Here is a 19,129-nt window from a genome sequence, read left to right on the forward strand (position 1 = left end):
AGAAACAGGGTCTAGAATGGTTTTGAATAATTGTGTACTTTTATGTTGAAACTATATTTACGTACAGAACTACTAAAATTCATTTTTATTCTATTCCATTTTCAAATGTAAAGTACTTTTTTCCTTCTTTTAAATTTTATGAAATGTCATTTAGGCATGATTATTTCTGCTTTACCAGACACTATAAATTAGTCATTAACCTAATCTGTAACATTTCTAGTTTACCAGAGACTATGAAACAGTCATTAACCTAATCTGTAATGTTGCCACATAATAGTATATGCTTCAGAGTAAAAATACTTTTGCTCTAAATTTTAGTAGCATATTCACAATATATTATAATGTTGAAATTTATTTTTTTAACCAAGGAAAATTGGTTAAAGTTTCCTTGGTTAAAAAACCAAGTTGTGGATATACAGTTTTAAGATTTTACAAACCTAAAAATGCCCAAGAGAAACTTTGTTCTTCCCTAAACCAAATCTATACCTTGTTCTTAATTCAGATACAGTGTTCTGTAAAAGGATTGATTCAATTCAGAATTAAGAAAAACTATTACCAGTTTTTTAAGCTCATTCTCCTGCAAGGGAAGTTTTGTTCTTGACATTCTTTTTGTCTTTAGTGTTTAGTACCATAGCAGGTGAATTATTTTGGATGGCTCTTTTAAAGCAGTGACATAAAAAGTGCTGTAGATATTTGACAGTTTTGAAGAGCCCGCTTTCCTAGATATTGGAATACTTTTTACACATACTGTGAAAAGATGACACATGTCTCAGTTTAAGATAGGTTAATTTTCAGGTTTCTAAATCGCCTCATTTTTTTCTAACCATTTTGTAGCAGTGAAAGGTTTTTTTGTTGTGGTGGTTGTTACTGTTTTTGTTTTTAAAGCAAACGTGAAGTGCTGGGTACTCTTCTAAACCCTTTTAAATTTTCATAACAACGTCTTTGAGATAGAATCTGTGATTCTTCTCACATTTTATAGATGAGGAAACCAAGGCATAGAAGTTAAGTAACCTGCTCAAGTCACCAGCCATTCCCCTTGCTAATGCCAGAATTTGGGCCCAGTTGGTTTGGCTTCAGACTTTGAGCTCCTTACCGCCACACCATACTCCTACTCTGGTCTGTAATAATGAAACCAGTTAGGGAATTACCACTCTTGAGGACTTGCGAGTAAAATTTAACAGGTTGATAATCTCCTTGCCTCCATTATATTCAGAAAATGTTTTTTCATTTGATTGTATCTTCTTTTGTTCCATTCAACAAAACTTTGAGCTCCTTTTACTAGGTATTTTACTAGGTATACAGAGGTGACATAAAGAAAAATAAAATGGGGCCCTGGCTTATACATGGAAGGAGCATTAAGAACTAACGGGTCATTTAAGAGATAATTTTGGTTGTCTTTAAAGAATTCTTGAGTATTCAACTGTACATATTTTCTGCAGCCTGAATTGTTGCATATCTCTTTCTCATTTTGAGTTAAGTTCTATATTACCAAATTCCTACTTCATGAAATTAGGCTAAATTAATGAACCTTTTAATTGTGGTATCTGTCAAAAAAGAGTTTGGGGTGGGCGGAAATAAAAGCCCCTCCCCCCAAATTTGAAAACATCTAACTAATGTCTGTTCACTAGCTGTAAGTAAATGAAAGGAAATAAAACCCAGCTATATTCATTTATTATTAAAGTGATTACCATGGATAGCATCTGGATATTTATCTTTCCAGGCTTCTTGTCTGCATCCATTCAGGTGGAGGTGGGAAAAATAGGTTTAGAATATCACATACTCATCTACTTTTAGTAGGCACTAAAGAACTTCTGCTTGGGATCGATCACCTTTCTTAGTAGTTTCCTTTATGAATTCTGGACTAACAGACATTATTAGCTTTATTTATTTGAGGGATTGTTCATTAACTTAGCAAGCATTTAGTGAACACCTAGTGTGTGCTATAGTGCTATTCTAATGTTTTTTTACATTAATATGTAGGACTCCACAGTTTAGCTACTTGGGTTTGTTTAGAAAAACGTTGCCTGTCTCTGAAGAAAGATTATAAAGCATGGCAGGCCCTAAAAAGGACCTAGTGCTGTTTGATTGCTACATACCAATGTAGACAGCTGCTTGTCCCTCTGCTTCTTAGAACTCATCTGTTCATCATTCAGCAAACGTTTTGAGTATTACCATGTGCCAGGGATTATACTAGGCACCACTGTTAGTTGTTCCGGAACTTAATGCTTCTTTGGCACTCTTCACAAATGCCTGCTTAACTGGTAGTAAGATCTTATCTCTCAACCATCCCTGTCCTTAACCTCTTGGAAAATAACCAGACTGAGAATGAAAGAAGAGTATTTGGGCATTAGGGAAAATACCTCCAAATCTCATATGCTGTGCTCCACAGGTGAGAGCCTGTTGATGCAATAAAATTATTAATATGCTCAGCTGGTAACACCCTGGTCCCAGCAAACCTGTGGGCCTGGACGCTTGCAGCAGAAGTCTCCTCTTCGGGAACACCAGCGCTGCAGGGGACAGCTGACATGCCTGGTTGGATTGTGGGCTCCTCAGATTGCCCACCCCACGTAAGTGGGACTAATTAACTGAATGGATTGGTTCTGAAGTGAAAACTTGCTCTCTGAAAATCTGAGTTTTACATTTTATTATTAGGATTTGATGGACTTTATAGAATGTGATCTAGAAAGGACTGGGATCATTTTTGTTACTTTTGACAATATCCTGGAATTGCCATCTTTCTTTTGCTCTGATACTTCAGTTACACATTTTGTACTGAGAGGAAAAAGCAAAAAGATAAAATGTACTGAGAGGGTAGAGAGACAGTGGGCTTTCAGGAATACACATCTATTTCTGTTTAAGTGCCTCAATAGCTCTGTCAGCCATTGGCCCTTCTTTCTGAGAGACGTCAGCTTTCTCTAGCTTTTTCTTTTCTTTTTTTTTTTTTTTTTTTTTTAAGATTTTATTTATTTATTTGACAGAGATCACAAGTAGGCAGAGAGGCAGGCAGAGAGAGAAAGGAGAAAGCAGGCCCCTGGCTGAGCAGAGAGCCCAATGCAGGGCTCGATCCCAGGACCCTGAGATCATGATCTGAGCCTTCCAGGTGCCCCTCTCTAGCTTTTTCACTTAGGAAATGTACAGGCCCATAAGAACAAGTTACTGATGGCTCCATCTCTGTGGATAGCTTATGCCCAGAGAAGGAATTTCTCCTCTCTCCCTTTCTTTCTTTTGAGTTATTGGCAACATAAAGTGGGAAGGTACTTCTGAAACAGGAATGCAAGGTAGTGGGAAACATGGTTTCATATGAATCATTCAATAATGTGACTAAAAAAAAACATTTGGTGAAAGCATGAGCTACACCTTATAATGTAAAACTTGCCGTCATATTTATAGATGTTGGCTATAAGAACTAAATAGCAAATATAAAGGATTTTAACATAGTAAGCCTAAATATTATTTTAGTGTTTTGACTTAAAATTTTAAAATCTAATATATATGCAAAGCTAAGTCAAATACTACAAAACTGGGGCGCCTGGGTGGTTCAGTGGGTTAAAGCTTCTGCCTTCGGCTCAAGTCATGATCCCGGGGTCCTGGGATTGAGCCCTGCATTGGGCTCTCTGCTTGGCAGGGAGCCTGCTTCCCGCCCCCCTCTGCCTGCCTCTCTGCCTACTTGTGATCTCTGTCTGTCAAATAAACAAAAATCTTAAAAAAAAAAAAAAAACTACTACAAAGCTTATAATGAAAGAACTGTGTTCTGCTTTATCCCCCTTCATCCCTTTGTTCCTCCCTACACCCCTTCTCCAATAACTTCCAGCTTATCCGTCAGTTTTCTGAATTTATCAATTGTAGCTATATACTGATTTCTTGTCATGAGAAATGAAGGTTTAAAACTATTGACATCATCTAATACCACTATTTCTTTCAATGTAATCTGTCACAGATTTTGCTTAAATCACTGTTTACATTATTACCTTATAATTACATTTTGTTTTTAGTAAAACTTTTTTCCTCACCTGATTTAATACTTAAATCCTCTAAACTCACCAAAAGAATCATACAACCCTTATAAATTCCATTTCTCACATAGTCAAATGTGTAGAGTACTAGTTAATGTTTGGCATTGGCATCATGATTATGCCAAATCCAAACATTCAGTAGTATAAGGTGGTACAGGTACTTTTCCCCATTAAGAATCTGAGGAAAAGTTACATAATATCTAGCATCTCTCTCTCTCTCTTTTTTAAGATTTTATTTTTAGTAATCTCTGCACCCAGTGTGGGGTTCGAACTCAACCATGAAATTAATTCACAGACCTGTACCCCTGGAGCAAATAATACATTATATGTTAATAAAAATGAAAAAAAAAAAGTCACATGTTCTATCAACTGAGGCAGCCAGGTGCCCCTATATCTAGTTTCTTATTTTACTCCAGCAAAGGAGGAAGACTAGACTTCTTGTAATTACTGTAAGTGAACTAAAGCAGGAAACCTGAGCTTTGTATGAAGTCCACAAGCGGGATTTAGGGGTTTGTAGACTCTCTCAAGATTGTAGGCAGTGTAATATAAAGTGCATTTTCTCTGAGGTGGGTGTGTAGAGGGAGTCCGTAGTTTTCCAAAGAATTCTCTCTCCCCTAAGCAGTGATTATAACTTTAGTAACAGCCACTGAAAACTGCTTTTCAGCTGTAATTCTCAATATACTTTGGGTTATAAACTAGTTTTAAAATCTGATTAAAATCAATTTTAGAGGTTCTTGGATCCTCCACAGCCTGTTCTGAGATTTCGTGGGCTTCCTACATGGGATTCATAGACCCCTACCATAAAAAAAATACATTCTGGGCACTTCAGGCATATTCTCATTATTTTAGAGACTTACAGTTTCATTTATACACTCTTATTCTGCATCTTCAGCCTGTTTCTCCATATGTTTGTAACATTTCTCTATTTCAGATTTTTATCTTCCATATATATCACCTTAGGAAAAACTATCCCAATATGTATCTTACTATCATTTCTTGCCTTTTAATACTCTGTTGGCACAATTTTAAAATCCTCTGTTAGGAGTGGGAAAAGCTCTAATGTCTAATATATGTATATGAATGCAGTCCATGTCAAGTCTAATACTCTTTATAGGAGCAGTCATTTTCTCAGTCTTAAACAAAATAGTAGATAAATATATTAAGATAAAATAGTAGATAAATATATTAAGGGATTTTTCCAAATTTTATGAGTTTTCCACATAAAATCTATTAAGAAAAGTTACTGGTATGTGGTAAGAAAAGTTACTTCTAATTTTACTTTCTCCTTTTTGGGAGTGAGCTAGGTTTTTCTTTAAGACACATCATTTCTTAAAAAAAAATTCCTTTTTATTTGAGTGTAGTTGACACACAGTGTTATATTAGTTTTGGGTGTACACATAGTGATTGAAAATCTCTATGTTATGCTGTGCTCACCACAAGTGTAGCTACCAACTGTCCCCATACAGTGCTATTAAATATCATTGACTTTCTTCTCTATGCTATCTGTACCTTTCATCCATCCCCTTGACTTATTCTTCCCATAACTGGAAGCCCGTATCTCCCACTTCCTAATCCCATAACCCTCCTTCTTCTGGCAACCATCAGTTTGTTCTCTGTATTTCTAAGTCTCATTCTGCTGTTTGTTTATTCATTTGTTTTTTAGATTCCACATGTAAATTAAATCATATAGTATTCTCTGTCTGACTTGTTTCACTTAGCATAGTATCCTCTAGGTCCATCCTGTTGTCACAAATAGCAAGATCTCATCCTTTTTATGTGCAAATAATATTCCATTATATATACACACACACCACATCTATCTATCTATTTATTTTATTTATTTTCAGCGTGACAGTATTCATTGCTTTTGCACCACACCCAGTGCCCTATGCAATACGTGCCCTCTCTATTACCCCCAACCTCCCACCCCCCGCCCCTTCAAAACCCTCAGGTTGTTTTTCAGAGTCCATAGTCTCTCATGCTTCATCTCCCCTTCTATTTTCCCTCAACTCCCTTCTCCTCTCCATCTCCCCATGTCCGCCATGTTCTTTGTTATGCTCCACAAATAAGGGAAATCATATGATACTTGACTCTCTCTGCTTGACTTATTTCGCCCAGCATAATCTCTTCCAGTCCCGTCCATGTTGCTACAAAAGTTGGGTATTCATCCTTTCTGATGGAGGCATAATACTCCATCGACACCACATCTTCTTTATCCATTTCATCTTATCAGTGGACAACTTAGATTGCTTCCATATCTTGGCTATTGTAAATAATGCAGTAAACAGGGGTGCACATATGTTTTTAAATGACTGGTTTTGTTTTCTTTGGGTAAATACCTGGTAGTGGAATTTTTGGATCATATGATATTTTTATTTTTAATGTTTCAAGGAACCTCCATACTGTTTTCCACAGTAGCTGTACCAATTTATGTTCCCACCAACAGTACAATAGGGTTCCTTTTTCTCTATCTCCTCAGCAACATGTTATTTCTTGTCTCTGATTTTAGCCATCAGGACAGGTGTAAAATGATGTCTCATTTCCCTGATGATTAGTGATTTTGAGCATCTTTTCATGTGTCGGACGTCTGTTTGTCTTCTTTGGAAAAATGTCTATTCAGGTCCTCTGCCCATTTTTTAATCAAATTCTTTGTTTTTTTGGAGTTTAGTTGTGTAAATTCTTTGCATGTTTTGGATATTAACCCCTTATCAGATACATCATTTGCACATATCTTCTCCCACTGAGTAGGTTGCCTTTTTGTCTTATTGATGGTTTCTTTTGCTGTGCAAAAGCTTTTTATTTTTATATAGTCCCGATAGTTTATTTTTTAAAGATTTTTATTTATTTATTTGACAGCGAGAGAGAGAGAGATCACAAGTAGGCAGAGAGGCAGGCAGAGAGAGAGAGAGAGGGAAGCAGGCTCCCTGCCGAGCAGAGAGCCCGATGTGGGACTCGATCCCAGGACCCTGAGATCATGACCTGAGCCGAAGGCAGCGGCTTAACCCACTGAGCCACCCAGGCGCCCCCCGATAGTTTATTTTTAAAGAAGTATCACTTCTTGATAATTACTTCTCCTGCTCTTTTGTTTTACTCTTTGATGGTCTTTAGGACAACTGTCTTGCTCTGGAAATAATTGATTCATAAATTTTAAATATTAAATTATAATTACCATTTTGTGTGTTTTGATTTCAACTAGATTTAGCACTGCTAAATGACATATATGAGATTTTTAACTGCAATTCATGATAATCTACGAGTTACATAAAATTTGTCTTTTTATCACTATTATTCCTACTTTGTTATTGTTGTTACCTGGCTGTTCTTTATTAACTCTTTCATTAATAGATACTATTCAAATTGAATCCAGGAGTTTCCATAAGACCATATATGTACTTGTTTGGATATATTTCTTTCCCCTTTGATTTTTTTTTTTCCTTCTCATAATGTTTTCCCCTTGTTACATTCCCATTCTAGTTTGATTATATTCCCCAAATGGTGATAGTTTGTTTACCTCTTAAAGCATCAAAAAGCTGCACATTAGAGATTTAGAAAAAAATATAATTCATTTGTCTCTGAGGGCATAATTTTTTTTTTAAGATTTTATTTATTTATTTGACAGACAGAGATCACAAGTAGGCAGAGAAGCAGTCAGAGAGAGAGGGGGAAGCAGGCTCCCTGCTGAGCAGAGAGCCTAATGCAGGGCTCCATCCCAGGACCCTGAGACCATGACCTGAGCCGAAGGCAGAGGCTTAACTCACTGAGCCATCCAGGTGCCCACTGAAGGTGTAATTTTCTTTAAAAAAGAATGTTCTTATTTGATTTCAGAAGTTTCCTTTATATATTTTTTCTGAAGAAAATAATGAAATATTTAATTAAATATCAAATTATGTTAATACGAAAATCATGTAAACTTGATTTTCAGTGCAATGCGTGTTTTACTATCTAAATTACCAAGACCATGGATTGTGGATGAGAAGAAAGATGACGGTTATACTGCCTTGCATCTGGCTGCCCTTAACAATCACGTAGAAGTGGCTGAACTGTTGGTACACCAGGTAGGAAAAGCTGTGCCATAATTTCTACTTTAATTTTAATGATTTGGACCATTACTGTTCATTTATTTATTACTTCATCAACCGCCTGTTGGTAGGTTACGGTAAAACCCCATGAGGATGCAAATTCAGATATGGTACATATTAATTCTTCTGCCTACACTGGTTCTTGGATGGAGGATAGTTCTCTGTGTGTGTATGTGTGTGTAAGGGGGTGGAGAGTATCCTTTAGCCCTGAAAATTCTCTCCTACACAGTTCCTGGATTGGTCCTTTGAAATAGGCATCAATGAACAAAGATTTTCCAGATTCGCTGCCACTGTTGTATAAGTATCCATCAGCCATAGGACCAAGAACCATTATGTTGGTATCTAAGCTCATGTTGCTAGTTGCCATCAAGAAACACCAGGCTGCAGCCTGGATTTGGGAATTCAGGTCATGAAAACTGCTGGACTCCTGGAATCTGTGGCTGGATAGCAGCACAGGTTCACTTCAGTCATTTCATTCATCTCTAAAAAAAATGACATTACATTTTTATGAGATTGGATTTTGAAGGGAACTTATTTACTGTAGTTTTATGATGTTTTTCAGCAAAATTTATAAATACATATGTCATAGAGAAGCACTAAAGTTACCAAAGAATTATCTGTGACCTCTGTCTGACTTCAAGGAATTTATAGTCTAGTTAAGAAGATGAAATAGCAGAAAAATTCAGTGAATTGTCCATTATGTGTAATTAACATCACATTATAAGGTAGATACTCCCTAAACTATAGAATTCTAGTTTAGATTAAAAAAATAGTTCAAAAGTTAAACTTTGTTTTCCCCTGCCATTTTAAGGCTTAATTATTATTATTGTTTTTATTGAAGTATGGTTGACATGCATTGTTAGTTTCAGGTATATAACATAGTGATTTGACAATTGGAATGCTATTCATTAAGCTGTGCTCACAGGTGTAGCTGTCATCTGTCACCATACAATGCTATTACAGTACCATTGACTAGTAAGCCTTTATTATTAAAGTTACTGTTGTTAGCATTGGTAATTGTGAAAAGTTCCTTTTCAATCTAAAATACAGATAACTGACATTATGTCAGTATCACACTATCTTGATTATTGTTTTTTAGTAAGTCTTGAAATCAGTTAAAATAAGTCCTCCAACTTCGTTCTCTGTTCTTCTTTCTCAGAATTACTTCAGTATTTTAGATCTTTTGAATTTCCCTATAGATTTTAGAATCAAATGATAAGTTTCTTTTTCTTTTTTCTTTTAAAAAGATTTTATTTATTTGACAGAGATCACAAGTAGGCAGAGAGGCAGGCAGAGAGAGGGGGGGAAGCAGGCTCCCTGCTGAGCAGAGAGCCCGATGCGGGGCTTGATCCCAGGACCCTGAGATCGTGACCTGAGCCGAAGGCAGAGGCTTTAACCCACTGAGCCACCCAGGCGCCCCAAGATGATTAGTTTCTCTGTTAAAAAGTCTTGGCATTATAGATTTTGGATACTAGCCCTTTATCTGATATGTCGTTTGCAAATATCTTCTCCCATTCTGGGAGGGAGACAAACCATAAATGACTCTTAATCTCACAAAACAAACTGGGGGTTGCTGGGGGGAGGTGGGATTGGGAGAGGGGGAGCGGGCTATGGACATTGGGGAGGGGAGGCGAACCATAAGAGACTATGGACTCTGAAAAACAACCTGAGGGTTTTGAAGGGTCAGGGGTGGGAGGTTGGGGCAACCTGAGGGTTTTGAAGGGTCAGGGGTGGGAGGTTGGGGGAACAGGTGGTGGGTAATGGGGAGGGCACGTTTTGCATGGAGCACTGGGTGTTGTGCAAAAAGAATGAATACTGTTACGCTGAAAAAATAAAATGGAAAAAATAAAAAAAAATTAAAAAAAAAAGTCTTGGCATTTAATTGCTCTGCACATTTTAGATTTATCTTTTTTTTTTTTTTAGATTTATCTTTAAGTAGTTTTTTCACGCTATTGTAAATTATATTAAGCCTTCAGTTTCTGATTGTATATTGTAAACATATAGGAAAAGTTGTTTTTTGTATGTTGATCATATTTCTTGTGATTTTGCTTCAATTACCATAGTTCATTCGGGGATTAGAAATTCCAACCACAGTGAAATACTACTAATCTACTACTACTATCACCTACCAATGAAAATGACCAATTTAACCAAATATTGGTTAGGGTGTGGAGCATTTAGAATTCACATACATTGCTGGCATTTTTCAAAGCAGCCATTTTGACAATAATTTGACATTTCCTAATAAAGTTAAGCATGTATTTACCGTATAACCCAGCAGCCTACCTTCTAGTATGTACCCAAGAGAACATTTCTACACAAATATTTGTACTAAATATTTGTAGCAGCTTTATTTGTAATAACCTCAAACTGGAAGCAAGCCCAATGTTCATGAACTAGAGTCTAGGTAAACAAATTACGGTATATCATACAGTGAATACTACTTTGGAAAATCTAATAATGGAAAAGTTTAGGAAACTTAAAAGAAAATCCCTCACTTTCTGCATTTAATGAGAACAGGCATGCTGACATGAGACTATTCAAAGTGACTGAAGCAGGCAGCTTTTATACCTTTTAAACAAATAGTTATTTGGGGAAAATTCACAAAGGAGTTTGCACTTGGTGTAGCAAATAAATAAATGAAGTAACAAAGTTTATATAGTCAATTCTTGGCCCTTAATTCCTCATCTTTGGCAATATGGATGCCTTCTACCCTGCAGGTGCAGGGAGGATAGCCTTCACAGGGAATTTATTTCCTGCTTTCATGGGAACAAAGGAAGGTCAGCGTGTCCTTGCACTGGCTGTTTCTTAAGTAACTTTAATTCAAAATAATCGGTATGCCAAGGTGGCATTACATTGGGGCAGCCCATCGTGAACCCCATCATCACACTGACTCTGGAATAGGTTGTACTATGACTGTGTTAGAGCTGAGGAAATGAGCATGAAATGGCAGAATGCTTGCTTAAGTTCTTGAAGCTTTAGGGCCCTCTGTGCCAGTGAGCTCAGGATTTTGCTTCTCGGTTTCTTTCTTCTGTCATTGGAATCAGCTGTTCTCATACAGTGCTGTGACTATTCCAGGACCCTGGTAGGACTTTTTGCTTTCCCTTTAATAAATACTTTTATGTACTAATTAATTAAACATTGTCTTCTCACCCTCCAGCTAAGTTCCTTTTCACTGAATAAGGGCTCAGTCATGCAGCAAGAGGAGGTGACCTTATTGGGTCATTAAAGTAAATCTAAATCCAATATGAAGAGTCACTAATAGAATTTTTAGGAAATATTACTTACAGTTAAAAGGAGCTAATTATTTCTATTGCTGTATAATGGAGATTGAGAGGGAGCTGTGTTTAAGCCCTGTACTGAACTTTGTTCTTTAACTGCTCCTATATGAAGTCACCATAATAAATAATTATTGTAAACTTGCTGTTCCATCTCCGAAAGTTTACTACCCCATCCAGTTGTTGCTGTATTGCCAGCAGCTGTTATGAGAACAATGTTGGAGTAGCTAGAAGAGAGAAAAGTGGTCAACGGTGCTCTGTGTTATTAATTCCTCATGAAGAGTTACAGTTTTAGTGTTCATGGTTGTCAAATTTTGAGAATGTAAACTTTGTCCTTCTTGTTCAGGGTAATGCTAACCTGGATATCCAGAATGTGAACCAGCAAACTGCCCTGCACCTTGCTGTTGAACGACAGCACACCCAGATTGTGAGGGTAAAGTATTTATTAACAAGACTCTTACCTTGTAGTTGTGTTTTAACCAGACAGAGTTCTAGAAGGTCTTGAAAATTATTCATAGTTCAATTTTTCAAAAGGCATAGTTAGATCTAAAAATCATTATTTTAGGCTAATATTTTGCATCAGTTGGGTAAAGAGTTTTAATTTATAATAGGGAAAATCTTAAAACTGTGATATTCAAAGTCTGTTATATAATTTTGTTGTCAGACTTGTGACTTCCCAAAATATTAAATCAGAGAATTTCAAAGTAGCATATAAAATGGTTTTTAAAAATTACATTCCCTCTTAATTTATATAATTGAGAGTGAACTACAGTTAAAAGCTTTGGCTGGACATTTGCTGCACAGATTCCAAAAAGGCTGAAATATGTATTTTTATTTGACTAATCTGATATTCCAGAGAAAATATTTGAAAGACTATCGGTTTAAAATTTTTTTGTAGAGCAGTGATTCTTAAAGTTTAGAAGCTGAACCAGCAGCATCAGCATCACCTGGGACCTTGGTAGAAAATTCTTGGGCCCCACCTCAGACCGACCAAATCAGAATCTCCAGGGGTGGGAACTAGCAATCTGTGGTTTAACAAGTCCTCCAGGTAATTTTCATGCATGTTCAAATTTGAGAAACACTGTCCTAGAGTGACATTTTATGTAAGCTTTTTGGAACAAAGTAAAACAAAACAAAATAAACAAGTCACCCCAAAACAGTAATTTGCCAGTATAGGTAAGACCATACGCTTGAGATTGGCTTCTGTGTATGATATTTTTCTAAAACTCTGACAGCATTTGTTGTTGAAAGGATTAGGAAAATCAGTAAAGCACTGTAAATAAAGTCTTAAATAAAAAGTTATATTTACTACTTAAAATATCTTTGAGGTGTATCAATTATTCATTTTATTTAAGATGTTGTAGTTTAGGAGACACTTGACATTTACTGTTATTTAAAATTCCTCTTGCTCAGACTGAGGGTTGCTGGAAGGGAGGGGGGTGGCAGGATGGGGTAACTGGGTGCTGGGTGTTAAAGAGGGTACATGATGTAATGAGCAATGAGTGTTAGATAAGACTGATGAATCACAGACCTGTACCTCTGATACATTATATGTTAATCATTGAATTAAAATTTTTAAAAATTTAAATACTAAAAAAATAAAATTCCTCTTGCTAAAAATTCATCATTTATCTGGGATTTTGGACTTTCCTTATGACTATATATTTGGAGAAAATTGACCAAAGAGAATAGAATAGATAACTTGCTTGTTTAAGTAATGGAAGAATTGTGAACATTTATGATTTGGTCCTATTGGAAGTACTTAAAATATCCCAACTCACATATCTGAAATTAATAGAAAAAGGAGGTGCATAGCTGGTGCAGTTGGTAGAGCATGCAACTCTTGATCTTGGGGTTGTGAATTCGAGCCCCACATTGGTTGTAGAGATTACTTGACAAAATCTTTTTTATTTTTAAAGATTTATTTATTTAGGGGCACCTGGGTGGCTCAGTGGGTTAAAGCCTCTGCTTTCGGCTCAGGTCATGGTCCCAGGGTCCTGGGATCGAGCCCCGCATTGGGCTCTTTGCTCAGCAGGCAGCCTGCTTCCTCCTTTCTCTCTGCCTGCTTCTCTGTGATCTCCGTCTGTCAAATAAATAAATAAAATCTTAAAAAAAAAGATTAAAAAAAGATTTATTTATTTATTTGAGAGAATGAGTGAACAGGGGGGAGGGGTCCAGAGAGAGGGAGAGAGACCTAAGCAGATTCCACACTGGGCACAGAGCCCAGTGTGGAACTCAATCTCATGATCCTGAGATCTCAACCTGAGCCAAAACCAAGAGTTGGATGCTCAACTGACTGTGCCTCCCAGGCGCCCCGAAAAAATAAAATCTTTAAAAAAATAAAAAAAGAAAAGAGAAAAAGTCCTAAATTTCTCCCAGTTATTTTGATCTTAGAGATGATGAATTAAGCCACATACTGGTTCTCATTTCTTTTTGTTTTCTCTGATTCACTATATTTGAGTAAATAGAGCTCATCAGTATTTGTAAAGGAGCCCCAGGAATTTTGAGAGTAGCAAGCGAATATATAAAGATAATTAGCTTTAGTGGCAATCCCCTTCAGGTAGGTCTGGGACTCTATCACTGTTACTATTATATTTTATTTAAATCCAATTAATTAACATAATTAGTTTCCAGGGGATAGAGTTAAGTGATTCATCAGTTGCAAATGATACCCAGTGCTCATTACATCACATGTCCTTAATGCCCATTGCCCAGTTACCACATCCCCACTCCCCTCTCTTCCAGCAACCCTCAGTTTGTTTCCTATAGTTAAGAGTCTCTTACAGCTTGTCTCCCTCTCTGATTTTTGTCTGTGTTACTTTAGATACATAGTAATTTCTTATGGGCCAGAGACACCTTAGCAAAATGAGATGTCTTTCTCTTTTAGCTTTTGGTCCGTGCAGGTGCCAAATTAGATATTCAGGATAAGGATGGGGATACTCCTTTGCATGAAGCTCTGAGGCATCACACCTTGTCTCAACTACGTCAGCTCCAAGATATGCAAGATGTGGGGAAGGTCGATGCTGCATGGGAGCCATCCAAAAACACAGTAAATAAATTAATCTTTAATTCAGTACTACTGGAAGTATCTTTTAATGAACATCTTATATTTATGGTTAATTTAATTTGTTTCTGATAAAATATTTATCAGAACTGCGTATGTAGAAATATAGTTTATGGATTAAGTATAGTTAATTCTGGATGAATTGTTTCAAATTCTTACTGAAAGTTGTTTGGTTCTTCTTTTTTAACTTTAGCTGTTCATATAGGTGCATAGTGGTATGTTGGGGTTTTGATTTGTATTTCCCTAATGACCACTGATATATTTGTTTTATTCTAAAAATTATTTATTTATTTATTTATTTTTGAGAGAAAGAGCGCGTGTGCGCAAGGGTGTGAGCACAAGCAGCCAGGGTGCAGGTGCAGGGGAGGGGGTTGGGCAGAGGGTGAAGCAGACTCCCTGCTGAGCAGGGATCCTGATGTGGAACTTGATCTCAGGACCCTGGGATCATGACCGGAGCCAAAAGCTGATGCTTAATGGACAGGGCCACCCACTGATTTTTTTTTTTTTAAGATTTTATTTATTTATTTGAAAGAGAGTATGTGAGAGAGAGAGAAAAGCATGAACAGGGGAGGAGCAGAGCAAGAGGGAGAAGGAGAGGGAGACCAATGCAGGGCTTGATCTTGGGACTCCAGGATCATGACCTGAGCGGAAGGGGACATTTAACCGACTGAGCCACCCAGGAACCCCAAAGACTACTGATATTGAACATCTTTTCATTTGCTTGTTTTTCACTCACATAGTATTTGATGAAGTGCCTGTTCACAATTTTTGTGCATTGTTTTGTTGAGCTCTTTTCTTACTATTGAGTTGTAAGAATCTGTGAATTCAAGTTCTAGATCAGATACAGGACATGCACTTATTTTTCTCCCCATCTGTGGCTTGTCTTTTCATTCTTTCAATGGTGTTTTTGGAGGAGAAGAAGTTTTTTAATTTTGATTTGTGTCCTATATGAAAAATCTTTGCCAAACCCAAGGTCACTAAGGTTTTCTCCTCTTTTGTACTTGAAGTGTATTAAGTTTTAGCTATTACTTTTAGGACTATGATTCTTTTTTTTTTTTTTTTTTTTAATTTGAGTTCAAGTTAGTTAACGTATAATGTATTATTAATTTCAGGGTAGAATTTAGTAATTCATTAGTTGCATATAACACCCAGTACTCATTATATCAAGTGAGCTCCTTAATGCTGATTACCCAGTTATCCCATCCCTCCAACCTCCCCCGACCCCAGCAGCCCTCAGTTTGTTCTCTGTAGTCAAGAGTCTCTTATGGTTTGTCTCCCTCTTTGTTTTTAGCCTATTTTATTTTTTCTTCCCTGACCTATGTTCATCAGTTTTGTTTCTTAAATTCCACATGTGAGTGAAATCATATGGTGTTTGTCTTTCTTTGACTGACTTATTTCACTTGGCATAATACACTCTAGTTCCGTCCAGGTTGTTGCAAGTGGCAAGATTTCATTCCTTTTGATGGCTGAGTAATATTCCATTTTGTATGTATACCTCATATCTTCTTTATCCAGTTGTCTGTTGATGAATATGTGGGTTCTTTCCATAGTTTGGCTATTGCAGACATTGCTGCTATAAACATTGAAGTGCAAGTGCCTCTTCGGATCACCTTTGGATAAATACCCAGTAGTGCAATTGCTGGGTTGTAGGGTAGCTCTGTTTTTAACTTTTTGAGGACCCTCCATACTGTTTTCCAGAGTGGTTGTACCAGCTTGCATTCCTACCAACAGTACAAGAGGGTTCCCCCTTTTCTGCATCCTTGTCAACATATATTGTTTCCTGAGTTGTTAATTTTAGCCATTCTGACTGGTGTGAGTTGGTATTTAATTATGGTTTTGATTTGTATTTCTCTGATGATGACTGATATTGAGCATTTTTTCATGTGTCTGTTAGCCATTTGTATGTCTTCTTTGGAGAAATGTCTGTTCATATCTGCTGCCCATTTCTTGACCAGATATTTTGTTTTTTGGGTGTTGAGTTTGCTAGCCCTTTATCTGATATGTCATTTGCATTATCTTCTCCCATTTGGCTTGGTTGGTTGCCTTTTAGTTTTGTGGACTATTTCCTTTGCTGTGCAAAAGCCTTTTGTCCTGGTGAAGTCCTGATAGTTCATTTTTGCCTTTGTTTCCCTTGCCTCTGGAGACGTGTCTAGCAAGAAGCTGCTGTGGCTAAGGTCAAGGAGGTTGCTGCCTGTGTTCTCCTCTAGGATTCTGATAGATTTCTGTCTCACATTTAGGTCTTTCATTGGACTATGATTCATTTTGAGTTAGTTCTTAAATATAGTATAAAGTATCAGAACTCATTGTTTTGCATGTGAATGTTCCAGTTATTCCACCACCATTTGTTGAAAAGACTTTTTCTACTGTGTTGTCTGTTGTGCCTTTGTCCTAAATCAATTAACCATATGTGTGAGTCTTTCTGGATCCTGATTTCTGGTCTGCTGATCTGTGTCTTTAGCTATGTAATGCCAACCCTACTGTCTTGAGTACTGTAGCTTTATTTTCATTTCATTTATTTATTTATTTTTTAAAGATTTTATTTATTCATTTGAGAGAGAGAGAAAGAGTGTGAGCACAAGCATGGGGAGAGGTAGAGGGAGAGGAAGAAGCAGACTCCCCGGAAGAAGCAGGGCATGGGGCTCTGTCCCAAGATCCTGGGATAATAACCTGAGCCAAAGGCAGATGCTTAACCATCTAAGCCACCCAGGTACCCATTACTGTAGCTTTATAATAAATATTCAACCAGGTTCTAAAGGTCCTCCAACTTTTTCCTTCTTTTTCAAAGTTGTTTTACTATTCTAAGTCTTTCTCCTTTCTGTATGAATTTTAGAATCATTTTTAAGAATGTGAAGGGGTTCTGAGACCAAAGTGCTTGAGAATTGCTGCCCTTCTGTATGACTACTGGTAAATTCTCTAACTCCTATGTGCCTCCTTTCTCGTTTTATTTTTTTAAAGATTTATTTGTCAGAGAGTGAGAGAGAGGAAGGGAGGCAAAGGGAGAAGCAGGCTCCCTGCTGAGCAAGGAGCCCAGCACAGGACCTGGTCTCAGGACCCTGGGACCATGACCTGAGCCAAAGGTAGATGCTTAACTGACTCAGCACCCAGGCATCCCTCCTTTCTCATTTTAAAAAGGAGGGAGTGGAATAATTACCTCCATAAGGTTGTTGTAAAGATTAAATGAGTTAATTCATGGGAAGTGCTAAACATAGTATTTGGTCCATTTTAGGTGCTGTACAGATATTTGATAACATTATTGAATGAGTAGCTCATGTGACTGCAAACCCTGATTTATCTCCTCCTCCATTTCTTGGCTCAGTTCCTTGGTGTGGTTCTTTGTTCTGTTGTCTGTTCTCTATTTCATGTTGGTTGCCAGCCGCTCCAGCGCTACATTGAGTGGAAAAGGGATTACTGTTTCCTCAATATGTCAATATGTCCTGTTCTTCAGTTTTATTGGTCGAATTGACCTTATTTGTCATCCCTGAACTAATCACATAGATGAGGTAGCTGTCTGATTGGTCTCAGCCTTCTTTGGCCCCCCTGTAAAACTAGACAGTGGGTCAGTCCTAAGACTATACCTGAGAAAACTGGAGTGAAGAGGGGAGTGGATGTTAGGACTGCAATTCATAAATGCCTACCATGTTTATATAGGCCACTCTTTCCAGTAGGGTATTTTTATATAATACACACAGATATGCACACACACACATATATTTGGTGTTGAGAACTGGTAAGAGATTCCTAAGGGGAAAATCATGACTCTTTTCATTTGATTTCAGTTAATAATGGGACTTGGTACCCAGGGGGCAGAGAAGAAGAGTGCAGCATCTATTGCTTGTTTTTTGGCTGCCAATGGTGCTGACCTTAGCATTCGAAATAAGAAGGGTCAATCGCCACTTGATCTCTGTCCTGATCCAAGTCTCTGCAAAGCACTGGCAAAGTGTCATAAGGAAAAAGTCAGGTTTGTATCATTTATTATCATAAAACTTACTATTCTCTCTATATATAAAGTACCATGTGGTTTCATAATGGAGGACTTTATTTCAAAATGTCTTTGTCTTTGTTCATCATCTTTGTGTTGATCCTTTCTTCCTTAAAAATTTTCCTGCAAGACACTATGTCTCTTATTGCATGTTGTATTCTCTGTATTACTGAATATGACACTTTATGCTTAGGAAGTAAGAAGCTTTCCTAAATCTGTCTGATCTACCAGTACTCCTGCATGTTCAAGAAATTTATAAGAAAAATTTTTACTAGTGAAATTGCGTGAGTGTTAGATATATTTAAAATTTTAATAGACTTTTTTTTTTTTAAAGATTTTATTTATTTATTTGACAGAGACACAGTGAGAGAGGGAATACAAACAGGGGGAGTGGAAGAGGGAGAAGCAGGCTTCCTGCTGAGCAGAGAGCCTGATGCGGAGCTCGATCCCAGGACTCTGGGATCATGACCCGAGCCAAAGGCAGCTGCTTAATGATTGAGCCACTCAGGCACCCCTTTAATAGACTTTTTTAGGAGAGGCAGTTTACATGCTCACCAGTAAGGTGTATCTCACACAAACTTAGTAATAATTCTAGCACCCTGCATAGTGCCTGACAGGCACCAAGTATCAATGAAGGATGAATGAATTTAAAAGAATGAGTACATGAAGGAACCAATTCCTGATGGAGCAATCTCAAAATGATTTCACACTTGTCT

General features: G+C 37.2%; 1 protein-coding gene across 3 annotated transcripts in view; it reads left to right on the forward strand.

Annotated features, from left to right (window-relative positions):
- The window catches only part of MIB1 (MIB E3 ubiquitin protein ligase 1), a 138,077-nt gene that overhangs the window by 98,593 nt on the left and 20,355 nt on the right, over window positions 1–19,129 (forward strand). For all 3 annotated transcript variants that reach the window (XR_006821036.1, XM_046024771.1, XM_046024772.1), the window contains exons 13-16: window positions 7,936–8,068; window positions 11,717–11,803; window positions 14,258–14,419; window positions 18,211–18,392. Coding sequence is in view for 2 of the 3 variants with exons in the window: in XM_046024771.1 (XP_045880727.1) it covers window positions 7,936–8,068; window positions 11,717–11,803; window positions 14,258–14,419; window positions 18,211–18,392 (564 nt within the window). In the remaining variant the exon portion in view is untranslated. The remainder of the gene's footprint in view (window positions 1–7,935; window positions 8,069–11,716; window positions 11,804–14,257; window positions 14,420–18,210; window positions 18,393–19,129) is intronic.

The sequence above is a fragment of the Meles meles genome, chromosome 12 (assembly GCF_922984935.1).
Source record: "Meles meles chromosome 12, mMelMel3.1 paternal haplotype, whole genome shotgun sequence".
Taxonomy (NCBI): domain Eukaryota; kingdom Metazoa; phylum Chordata; class Mammalia; order Carnivora; family Mustelidae; genus Meles; species Meles meles.